The sequence below is a fragment of the Eleutherodactylus coqui genome, chromosome 5 (assembly GCF_035609145.1).
Source record: "Eleutherodactylus coqui strain aEleCoq1 chromosome 5, aEleCoq1.hap1, whole genome shotgun sequence".
Lineage (NCBI taxonomy): Eukaryota > Metazoa > Chordata > Amphibia > Anura > Eleutherodactylidae > Eleutherodactylus > Eleutherodactylus coqui.
The window spans coordinates 174,978,668-174,991,414 of record NC_089841.1 but is presented as its reverse complement, the minus strand read 5'-3'; the positions used below and the strand labels follow the sequence as shown (position 1 = coordinate 174,991,414).

The 12,747-nt window shown below is 43.2% G+C and overlaps 1 protein-coding gene across 4 annotated transcripts in view; it reads left to right on the top strand.

Moving 5' to 3' along the window:
• MORC2 (MORC family CW-type zinc finger 2) overlaps window positions 1–12,747 on the top strand; it is a 75,788-nt gene that overhangs the window by 46,143 nt on the left and 16,898 nt on the right. For all 4 annotated transcript variants that reach the window (XM_066603754.1, XM_066603753.1, XM_066603755.1 and 1 more), the window contains exons 17-20: window positions 1,809–1,914; window positions 2,526–2,658; window positions 7,865–7,936; window positions 8,008–8,376. In XM_066603754.1, coding sequence (XP_066459851.1) covers window positions 1,809–1,914; window positions 2,526–2,658; window positions 7,865–7,936; window positions 8,008–8,376 — 680 coding nt within the window. The remainder of the gene's footprint in view (window positions 1–1,808; window positions 1,915–2,525; window positions 2,659–7,864; window positions 7,937–8,007; window positions 8,377–12,747) is intronic.

Here is a 12,747-nt window from a genome sequence, read left to right as displayed (position 1 = left end):
AAAATAAAACTATATTGGGCGCATTAGATTGTGACAATGCAGAGTCAATATTTCTTCTTTATAAATGTGTTTTTATTGTGCAAAAGTAGTAAAAAAATAAAAATCTTTATAAACTTAGTATTGCACTAATCGTTGTTATCCAGCTAAGAGAGTTATCATGCTATTTTTCCTGAATGGTAAGCGCTGTAATAACGAAATCCAAATTTTCACTTACAAACCCCAGAAATGTAATAAGTTCTACAACACATTATATGTACCCCACAGTGGTGCCATTAAAATATACAACTCGTCCCAAAAAAACAAGCCATCCTATGGCTATGCCATCTAGTTATGGCTCTTGCAATGTGAGGATGGTACAAAATAGGCTGGTCACTAAGGGGTTAAAGCCCAATATTGTATTTATTTAATTTTATACTGAAGGAATTATATGGATTAAATTCTGCTAAAGTGCAAGTCTGCTTCTCTTCGTTCAGAACCGTGCCAGTCCAGTTTTGTCTGCCATGTCTGGCTATGTGCTTCTTAGGGATACAGTGTCTAACCGCAGTCTTTTAATGGCAGGACATCTCTAGCAATTTTTTTAAAACTCAGGTTAATCAGGTCTGCAGCTTAAGTCAGAATTTCGTTTTGGTAGGAAACCACAGCTTTCTCGTAATACCATGTTAAATTGTATTTTCATTAAAATACTTAGGGGAACATCGTTAGCCCTTTTTATACTTGTGATTTTTGTAGATTTACTTTAATTGACAGAATGCACAATGGAAGAATTCTGTCTATACATAGCGTAGAATTACTTTTCTCATCAGTGTCATTGTGGGACACAGCTGAAGACCATGGGTATAGCTACTACCACTAGGACACTAAGGAATCTGCTTCTCCTTCCCAGAGGTCCAATGCTTTGTGGCGACTGGCAGACGCTGATCTCCCGCAATAGTCCTTCACTGGCCACCTACTTCACAGCTCTGAGGGTGGCGGTACTGCAGCTGCGCCGTATCGCAGCGGGACATTGTGCACCGCTTCGAGAAGATCTCTTACAGGGACCTGTTTTCTACCCAAATTTGTCCACACTTTGTTTAATGGTGTCGTGGTTAAAGCTGCGGTCCTGAGAGCTGGAGGATTTGCGGAACCCATCATTTAGACGATGATGGCTAAAAACCATCATCCTCTTGGGCTTACCATTGTTAAAGGAAAAATTTAATTTCCTCTGGTGCGAACAACATAAATTTTTATACTATGTGTTTCTCTTTATCCTGCCTCCTGTTCTTCCTCCAACAGTATCTGGACATGGGCTTTGGCTTCAGCTCCTTAAAGGGTGAGGTGTTATTGCTGTCCATACTTGTACAAGACCCATTGGCTTCAAAGTTGGATGTCCGTAACTTTCCGCAGGGGGATGCTCACCCCCTTCCCCTGATACCATTCTCCTGTCCTTCCTTGTAACCTCAATCTGGTACTGGACACTCTTCAGTCTCACACCCTCGAGCCCCTGCGCAACATCCAAGCTCATCTTTTGTACTGGAAAATGGACTTTTAGTGGAAATACCCTCTATCCTTCGGGTTGCTGAACCAATAATGAGACAGTGTGTTTTAGACTACCGGTACTTTCAGATTATGTACTGTAGTTAAACCATACTGCAGCTCTGTTATAATAGAGCTGAGTTAAAAAGCAGCTAAGGAACAAAATAATAAATACGAAATATTTGTCCCCTGTAGGTAATGACTTGCATATCAGTTTTGAACTCCTGACTGGAGGGTCGCTCTGAATACTGGTAGATTTCCTGGTAATATTTAATGCATTTGTTTTTGCTTTTCAGATTCATGCTTGAAATGGCGGACTCTTCCTTTCCAGCTCAGCTCTGTAGAGAAGGCGTACCCAGATACATGGGTATGCTCAATGAATCCTGACACAGCACAAGAGAGGTGCGTACTTTGGAAATTAATGCAACTGTTCTGTTCTGCTTTATTTTTGAATATATCCATCATGGGTTGTAAGGAGGTATATGAAAGTCTCGGGAGCCGAGTTCGCTTTATACCTGGGGGTTGTCCTCTGTTTCCAAGAGCAGACACCCACTGGCAATAGATCCATTTGAGGCTGTTTAACTGCTCTAATGCCACATTCAATGCTGTCTATGCATTCTGAGCAGCTTGCCAGGAAGAGTGCCGCCCCCTCCCACAGTGTTCCATCGGCATCCCCCTTGATGCCATTGAGTTCACATAGGAGCCTTGTGCCTAGAGCAGCTTTAATTTTTCCAGAGCGACTTAAGACAGAAATTCTGGGCAATAAAGCTGTTTTAATGTTAAGACCTTTTTGATTATTGAGGCCCAATGTTCTATATTTGAAAGCAGAACTGATCTCATCTTTAAAACCTGTGGTTTTCTGTCAGTGTCTCACTAAGGCTAATGGAAACATTTAAAAAGGAAAATTACCAATTAGCAAAACTAGAAATGTGTAAGTGTGTTTAAGTTATTTAAGTGCGTGAAAAAAATGTGAAATTTTAGGTAATGTAACTACATTGTGATCTTGACTTCAGATGTGAGGCTCCAGAGCAGAAACAGAAAGTACCTCTTGGGGTGCTCAAGAAAGAAATTGTATCCCAGGAAGAGAAGAAAAAGACCCTAAGTGAAAAGATCCAAAAACAACAGGAAAAGTTAGACGTTATGCAGGTAAAAGACAGGGTCATATTTTTCCCCTTAGGGACAAGGCCTATTATGGGCCTTAGGGCGCAAAGATTTTGGGGGATTCTCATCTGCACTTTTTTTTTTTTTTAAAAGCCATAACTTTTTTATTTTTCCATTGACATGGCCATATAAGAGCTTGTTTTTTGTATGGCAAGCTGTAATTTTTATTGGTACCATTTTCTGGAATGTATAATATATATTATAAGTTTTCTAATTTTTTTTGGGGGGGGGGGGGAGTACTGAGAAAAAAAAACCCTCAATTCTGCCATTTTTTTTCATAGTGTTGATTATGTAGCATAAATGACATGATAATTGTTTTTTTACTGAAGGTTAGTAGGATTATGATAATACAATTATATTTTCTTGTCTGTGTCGTGGGACATAAAATCCGTTTCTTGTCACATTCATTGGAGGGTACAGCTGCTGCCACTCAGGGCGACACAAAGCACAACAAGATTTAGTCCCTCCTATCAGCTATACCTCTCCGGCATATATTGAACTAAATCAGGTTTAGCTTAGTGTCCGTAGGAGGTAGACCACCTTGCTCAGCAGGTCTTCTGTCCTTTTTTGTTGTTTTTCCTTTTTCCCATCTATGGGTGGAAATTGGGGATAAGCTAACTTCCCTGATTGTCCCAAAGTGGGAAAGGCAAACAGTGCTGTAACAGTTACATTGTTACTCCCTCCTCCAAGAAGACAATGTGAAAAAGAGCTGTGCTAACCACTCTGCTTTCCGCCAGCCATGGGGTCACCTGAGATTCCTGCCTGCTTCCCCCATCCAGTGATCTTTCACCATTTAAGTGACAGTCGCTTAAGCGGTGGCCCTGCTTATACCCATGGGAAAGCCGAAGCAAAGAGGGTGAAGATGTGGTGAGCAAACCAGGTGAGGTAAGTATGACACCATCACCCCTCAGCCCTCCATACTCTCATCGCCTTCTCCTCTCCGCATCGTTACCCCCTTATGTAGGAGGAGTAACTAGTTATACAACCAGACTCGCCTGACATAATTACAGGTATTGGCGAGCATCTACTGCCTCATTATTACCCCCTTTTATAGGTCTGAGATCCTCTGTGTCGGACATGACTCAGTCTTGCCATCCCCCTTCCATAGAAGGGATACTATGTGGATCTCGGACAAGACTACACCATAATGACAGTCCTCACCCGAGTATCCTAAGTCTCTGTATTGAACATGATTTCACTGTATGATCAGCAGTCTGTGTTGCCACCCCTCTTTCTTAGGGAGCATATTATTTGGTACTGAGAGTCTCCTTGGACACGACTACACAGTAATGACAACCACCTCATTATTCTCTTCCATGGGAGTATCTTCACTGCAAAATCAGCAGTCTCCATCTCATCACTGCCCCCTTCATAGGAGAGATATTTGTGGTATTGTGAGTCTCCGTCTAGGACATAACTACACAGTGCTGATGGTCGTCGTCTGCCTCGCTACCTTCTTCTCTAGGAGTAATGGTAGTACTATGAGTCGCTGGAGCAGAACGGACTACACCGTTGTGACAGCAGTGTCTGTTCACATTACCCCCTCTCTTGGGAGGAGTAATTATAGTATGGTGATTCTCAATATTTGACATGACTACACCGTTATGGTGGCCATTATCTGCCTAATTACCCTCTCCCATGGTGGGAGTAACTGTCGCTCTGTGGATTTCTGTATGGGACATGACTGCAGTAATGGCAAGCCGTGTCTGTTCTCATTACCCCCTTTTATAGGAGGAGTAATTGTAGTACTGCGAGTCTGTATCCTTTTTGACTACTCAATTTTGACAAGTTGCATCCGCCTCTTTTATTCCTTTCCATAGCAGAATAACATCATGCAATAACGCTTTGCTTCAGTCACGACTATGCAGCTATTGTAGCCATCCACCACCATCCTTAACTAATCACGCTGGATGACTGTCCATAATTGTAGCTATAAGACCACCATGCCATCTTCTCAACCCAAAAACGCCTTCTCTTTGCATTGATACGATGAGGCAGTCAGTAAAGGCATACAGCCGCTTTTAATACCCTTCTGACAGAAGGAATTAACTACTGCTGGACTCTGTATCTCACTTCAGTATGCACTAAATGGGAGTTCCAGGCGGCATCCTTGCCTTCTCCATAGGTCAAAAAAAGTTACTGCTGCTTAACTTGGTAGTTGATGGCTTCGGCAATGAAGGCAACTTTATGCCACCTCACACCCTCTCTGTGGAGGGGAACAATTGTGTACGGCTACCTGGTAAGGTTGTGAGTGCAATCTCAATCAGTCACATAATCTCCGTCATGCGAGCTGTAACTGTTTTGCCATCAGTTTTTTTTCATTGGGCAGTGCTCGCTACCATGAGATGGTTGCTTTATTTAATTCTCTGCTCTAGACCACTCAGAGCCGATTGCAGCAATGGCATACCTAGCCAAACAGGCATACACAACGAACAAAAAAAAAAGGGAACATGTTGCTACAACCAAATCTACCAGCTTACTACGCTGAACTAAGTACCACGTTACAACTCTCCTGACTTTCTGCATCCAATTGCAGATAGCTGGAGGGCCAGCTTCAACTGTCAACAACACAGTAGTCCACTACGTGGGTCCTGCTATTCTGGAGCAGGTCAAGATGGAATATTTATTTTTTAGCTTTGGTTCAACCACGATCGTGTTTTGCCCTATACTTACTAGTAGCAAACTAGAGAACACACAGAATTTTCCTTTTTTGCCCTTCTCTTCTTCTTCAGCCCCTTTGTAGAAGTTAAGGGAAGAGACAGAACTGATCCTCAGTGACCAGTGCTGGTGGTGTTTTCTCAAAAAACATTACGCAGTCCAACCTTGGGTTGCTTACATACATACTGATTTAGCTCAGTGCCTGCAGGAGGGATATAGCTGGTAGTAGGGACTAACACTTTTTTGTGCTTGGTGCCGCCACCTAGTGGCCTCCACTGTACCCAAGGTCTTGCTGTGTCTCCCAATGAATGTGACAAATGAATTTTATAGCTAGTAACAAGAATTCTCAGTGTTGGTGTTTTTTGTTTTTTTTAAGGTTTTCCCACTTTTGCACAATAACATTCCCTTTTTTGGGGTGTGTGGGAGGATATATATGTATGTGTGTACAATAATTTTATTTATTTTTTTATTTTTCGCATTGCTGCATTCAAAGCCCCATAATTGTTCATTTTTTTTTTTTGTGCATGCAGATCCCCAAGGACTTTTTTTTTTTCTGTGACCAGGTGTAATTTTTATTGCTACCATTTTGGGGTACTTATGGCTTTTTGATCACTTTCTTTCAATTTTTTTGAGGGTGAAATGTTCAAAAAAGCAAATTGGTTAGTATTTTTTTTATTCATAGCATTTTGCCTCCAGGCTAAAAAGTGTGTTCAATTAATTGTATGGGTCACTAGGGATGCGACGATACTAACGTGGGTTAATTGTCTTTTCTTTATTTTTCTTCTTAGCCCACAGCATTTTACAAAGGAATGAGCATTGCTAGTGAATGGTGGTGGCGCGGGCCGGGGATTGTTCCGGCTCGTCATCCTCCATTCACAGTCAACAGGCAGTCAGTCGTTCATAGTTGAGCAACAGCCTGTTTACATGGAACGATACGCCGTTCAGTTTTCTGCATGCAGACACTGAACGAGAAGTGAAATCATTCTTGTTCATCGTTCAACCGATAATCATTCCATGTTAAAGCACCTTTACACTGAAAGGTAACGCCTGTATGTAGATAACACAGGATTCACCATTCACAAGAGGTGATATGCTGTGACTGTCTGCTCCCCTGTTCCTGCAGAGGACACCGAACATGTCTAGAACAATCTCCCATACAAGTCAGTGCGTCCCCTTCTGCCCATTGTGTGAATGGCCCATGAAGCTGCTGTAAAGCATATCTCTGAATGCTGTTAAATGTAGCTCAGGAAAGATGGTAATCCTCATAGTCATGGCTCTGTTCTTGATGCAGAAATTACTTGGATTTTGGTGCGAGCAGATAATATATATATATATCTTCCATCAGAATATAAAAACAGGTTAGAGAAATGGAAAATGTTTCTCTATCTGGTTTTAAGTAATAAAAAGTGATATAGTCCCTTTGCTGTTTACAAGCCTTACACCATTAGGGCTTATTTAGATGACTGTATATCGGCTCGGTTTTCACGCTGAGCCGATATACGGTGTCCTTATCTGCGGGGGGGGGGGGGGGGAGAGGATGGAAGAGCCAGGAGCAGGAACTGAGCTCCCACCCCTCGCCACTATTTGCAATGGGAGGGTTGGGAAGGGGGCGGGGCTAAGCGCTGGGACTTAGTTCTGCCCCCCCGTCTCACCGCCTCCTATTGCAAATAGTGGAGAGGGGGCGGGAGATCAGTTCCTGCTCCTGGCTCTTCCATCCTCCCCCCCCCCCCTGCAGACAAGGACAACGTATATCGGCTCGGCGTGAAAACCGAACTGATACGGTCGTCTAAATAAGCCCTTATTCTGTTAGTTTGCACCCAATATGTTGACAGGTTCCCTTTAAGTGATTATCAGCAATGATAGAATTATAGTGGTGACAAGTACTTGCTTTTAAATAAATCACATTATCACAATTCCCTAATCTAGTGTAATAATGGGAACTACTTCAGTTAAAGGAGATGTCCCGAGGCAGCAAGTGGGTCTATACACTTCTGTATGGCCATAATAATGCACTTTGTAATGTACATTGTGCATTAATTATGAGCCATACAGAAGTTATAAAAAGTTTTATACTTACCTGCTCCGTTGCTGGCGTCCTCGTCTCCATGGTGCCGACTAATTTTCGCCCTCCGATGGCCAAATTAGCCGCGCTTGCGCAGTCCGGGTCTTCTCCTCTTCTCTATGGGGCTCCGTGTAGCTCCGTGTAGCTCCGCCCCGTCACGTGCCGATTCCAGCCAATCAGGAGGCTGGAATCGGCAATGGACCGCACAGAAGCCCTGCGGTCCATGAAGACAGAGGATCCCGGCGGCCATCTTCAGCAGGTGAGTATGAAGACGCCGGACCGCCGGGATTCAGGTAAGCGCTGTGCGGGTGGTTTTTTTAACCCCTGCATCGGGGTTGTCTCGCGCCGAACGGGGGGGGGGGGGTTTAAAAAAAAAAAAAACCCGTTTCGGCGCGGGACATCTCCTTTAAAAAAGATAGTTGTTTTCTTCAATGTTTTATGATCGCTTGCCTGTTACTATATTCATTGCAGAAAGTATCCACAGTTCGCTCCAGTGCAGACCTAAAGAAGCTCCCCTTGGACGTTAGCACTCGCCCAGCGGAGGTGAGTAACTGTTCCTTTCTTTCCGTTTTCAAAGGTCTCAGAACAGTTTTTGACTGTTATTCTCTTGATAGAGTCCTGTTTCAGTAAGTCGACCATTGAGGCCAAGATCGCCACCTCTTCCTGCAGTCTTGAAAGAAGCTGTTAAACCTCCACCTGCACGAATTAGCAGCACAGTGAAAAAGACCGAAACACAGAGAAGTGCGCGGTTGAACTGCGAGCAGGCTACTACTTCAAAAGCTCCGTCCCCGGCACCTGCCAAACCTAGTCACGCTGCGAAGACTCTTAGCAAAATCACAGCAGTTGTAAAATCTTCACTGTCCCATTCAAAACCTAGTAACCTACAAACCGCCAAATCCTCCAAATCCATACCAACACCACCAGCACCGAAGAACTCTAGGACACTTGCAACAAAGAAACCAGCACCAAGCAAAAGCCCTACGGTGAGGCATCTAATTTAGCCACTTTTATGGGGGAGGGGGTGTCTGTCAGCTACTCTATTTTAAGCAATTAGTAAATCTGTTTACTTTCCCCATTAGCAGGTTTATTAACATACTAGGGTCAGATGTAAGTGAACACATGAAGGAACACCTTTATTTCTAGGAGTGCTATGCTTTATTAGTGTGTATGCCAGATTTGCTATAGAAAGAGGTCGGGCAGTCCAGTGCCTGAGGACCTTATTGTCCGCTTTCACTATTTAAAGGGATAGCTATAAAAAGTTTTAGTGCTCAGGTTAATGAGCACTATTTATATAAATTGTCATAACTTAGATTTAACTCTGGAGCTTAAAGTAAGGCGAGAAGACCTGGAATCGTAACCTACACAAACCTTCGTGCCACATCCGTCTCTAACAGTTGACAGGCTTCACAGCTCCAACTTTTATGGGTCACTGTAGCCTTGCTTCAATGATCCTTGGTCTCATTGGAGGGACAAGAACAAACAAGTGGATAATCCTACATTACCAGCTTTTTTTCCCATGTTGTGTTTATTCTGCAGCAAAGGATACACTAAAAATGTTTCCGCAGGGTGTATCTATTCCTCTTAGCAGCTTTCATGGTATTTTTAGCCAAGGCTAGAGTATTTAAAGGGGTTGTCTCGCGAAAGCAAGTGGGGTTATACACTTCTGTATGGCCATATTAATGCACTTTGTAATATACATCGTGCATTAAATATGAGCCATACAGAAGTTATTCACTTACCTTCCCTGCGCTGGCGTCCCCGTCTCCATGGCTCCATCTAACTTCAGCGTCTAATCGCCCGATTAGACGCGCTTGCGCAGACGGGTCTTCTGCCTTCGGCTCGGTCTGGCACGAGCGGCGTTCTGGCTCCGCCCCGTCACGTGCGCTGATTCCAGCCAATCAGGAGGCTGGAATCGGCACACGTGATGGGGCGGAGCTTCACGATGATGCGTAGAGGGGGCGGAGCCAGAACGCCGCTGCTGCCGGGCAGACCCGAAGGCAGAAGACCCTTCTGCTCAAGCGCATCTAATCGGGCGATTAGACGCTGAAGTTAGACAGAGCCATGGAGACGGGGACGCCAGCGCAGGGAAGGTAAGTGAATAACTTCTGTATGGCTCATATTTAATGCACGATGTATATTACAAAGTGCATTAATATGGCCATACAGAAGTGCTTAACCCCACTTGCTTTCGCGAGACAACCCCTTTAATTTATGGTAATGTGATTTAATAGTAAATAGAATGAACAACATTTAGTACGACTGTTGTATGTGTATAAACTTTCTGTTAATGCTGTGGCAGCTCACAGCAGAATCTTTGGGTGTGTATACTGCTGTGTGTGCGTTTTAAAGCGGCTCTGAGAACCGCTTCCTATGTACTTGCTTTACTTCCCATGCTGAATAGTCAGTCTCATGTGCATTCTTATGAATGAGACTGATTTCATAGCGTTTAGGAGCCTAGTGGTGTTATTGCAAACTCCGTTCAGCGGTGCACCAAACAGTACGCTAGAAGTCTTGGGCAACAACCTGCTAGCATTTTCTTTTAGCATTACTTTTAGTCTAACCATGACCGGTTTCAATTTGGCTTATATCTATCAAGGTAGCAGATGAGCTTCCAGCTAGTAGATATACTCATGAGCACCGAATATATGTTAAAGTGTCCATTAATGTTTATGAATGTGGTATTAAGGCCCATTTACACTCAAAGATGATCATTCAAACCACAGTTTGAGTGATAGTTTTGAGCAATCATCTTTGCATAAACTTTTAAGTAGCTCATTAGCTACTTAACAGTTAAATGCAGGCAGAGGGGGATACTGCTAACTGTTCCGAGAACAGCAGCTGCTCTGTTCTCAGAGCTGTCAGCTGGTATCCTGCTGAGCTGATAGCGCTGAGAACAGCAGGAGCTGCTTTGTTCTCGGAGCTATTGCTGAGAACTCCATGTGCGATACTAGCTGAAGGAATGCTATCAGCTGGTATCCCGCGGAGAACTCAGTGCGTGGCACTGATAAGTGCACGAGGCCGCCCGTTTAGACACAATGATTATCGCTTAAAAGATGGCTTTTGAGCGATAATCATTATGTCTAAATGGGCCTTTAGAGAGAACTTGTAACTATGACAGACCTCTTTGAATTGGAGCATCAGTGTGATGTGTTAATGCAGAGGAATTAGTGATTGGAATTTCATCCAGCCTCATAGACTGCCAGACAGTAGGGGCATAGAAGGAAGCAAGTCCTACATGGCATATCACAGATTCTCTCTGTACCAGGTATTAACGGCACAATCAGTCAGAAAGAACTGTCAAATCAGAACAAGATTGTCAGTCAAACTAATAAATATATGTATACTAGCTGATATACCCAGCTTTGCCCGAGTTAATTTGGTACTGGTGTTTATCTGTTGTTCACATGGAAAATCTTATGAAGTCGTGGTTACTTTAGAGATACCGAGGAAAAAAATATGTTCACCATTTTGCATGGTTCTTTGTGTTACCCAGGAAACACTACGTGGAGGTAACCATGCAATGTATCCTTTATATAAAATGACATCGGGAAGTGAGAGAATTAGATTATGTACATAAAATTTGGAGGCTAATTCTTTTGCGCTTCGAATTGAATAATTGAGTTGGGACCCATTAGCTTTTCCTATTTATGACATAATCAATGCTCGTGCCAAATTTCAAATTTTTATGACATCGGGAAGTGAGAGAATTAGATTCCGTACATAAAATTTGGACGCTAGTTCTTTTGCGCTAGAATTGAATAATCTAGCTGGGACCCATTAGCTTTTCCTATTTTGGACATAATCAATGCTCGTGTCAAATTTCATGTTTCTAAGACATTGGGAAGTTGGAGAATTAGTGGCGAGTCAGTCAGTGCTTTCGTCTTTATATATAGATAATGATTAACAAATCTGTTATAAGTAGTAGGTGTCTGTAAAAGAGGCTGTGCGATTTCTTTTAGGTAGTGGGAGAAAACTAAAAAAAAAAACAAGTTTCCTAATAAATCAGCCGCTGCTCCACTGCAGTTGTACCTGTCATTCCCACTGAATAGCTGCAGTGTTGATGTTCCTGTATACCTATGATGACCGCAGCTAATCTCTGCTTTGAAATGGTGTGTAACTAGTGACATCCCGTATACTATGCTGGGCCTATCAATAACTAGCCCACGTGACTACATATACAGGGCGTTGTAGGGGCCAAAAGAACTGATAACATCACAGGTCACATGACATGCCGCCTGTGCTCTGAATGGGGATTGTTTTGGACAGGTAAATTATTATTCTCCGGAATTAATGCTTAGAATAAGAGGGGGTTAAATTTAGCAAAAAATAAAAACCTTTTAACCTTTTTTTGGAGCATCTGACAGATCTAGTGAGAATATTTACTGGTTAAGTGCCCACTTTTGATGGCAAGCCACTATATAGTCAGCAAATATAAAGTCTAGCTTTGTTACATTTGATGTACATGAGCCTTTTAAAGACTCTGCTCACACTGTGGTTGAATGCTGCGATGCCTTATAAGGCATGATGTGTACATCTGCATCTGCAGGGTTTCTTTGTATTCCCGTTTTGTATTCGGTGTAAAAAAGCCCATAGATTTTACACTTAGTACTCAAGTCAAGATTTCCATGTCTTAGAAACACTCTTTTAACCCCTTTATATTCATTATATTACAGCGGTTGTCAGAGTTGTTTTATTCTGCAAAAACGACTGCCTTATGCAGTAAACTAACAAACCGACATATATATTTACCTCTCCCGTCTCATCGCTGTGTCCCACAGCTCCAGGCCCCCTCCATGACCTCATCCTTACAGGCGGCAGCAGCCTGTATACAGACATCACAGGCTGCTGCAGCCAATGACTGTGCTCAACGTACGACTGTAGCAGCCTGTGATATCCTGTAAACAGAGTAACTGCTGCCAATAGATGCGGAGGACAGAGCGGCGTTGTGGGAGATGCAAGAAGAGGTAAGTATGACCGTTAGTTACTGCACAGGGGCACGTGGTCTACACTTACAGGGACTCCTATTCCACTCAAGTTTAGCGACTCATTAAAGCTGCGATCCTAAGGAACCCGTAGTTTTACGGAATCCGTCATCCAGACTATGCTGAAAGCTAGGAATCCCTCATCCTCTCTGGTTTACCACTCTGTGTGGAAAGCTTTCGCCCTCTGGTGCAAAAAACAAGTTTTCGTCGCATGCACTTTTCTCTGTCCTTTCTCCAAGAAGGTCCTGTCATGGGCTTGGGCCTCAGTTCTTTGAAAGGTCAGGTATAAGCTCTGTCTACTCTTTCCCAGCACCCTTTGGCGTCAAAAGCATATTTCTGCACTTTCATACGGGGAGTTGTGCATGCTGCCCC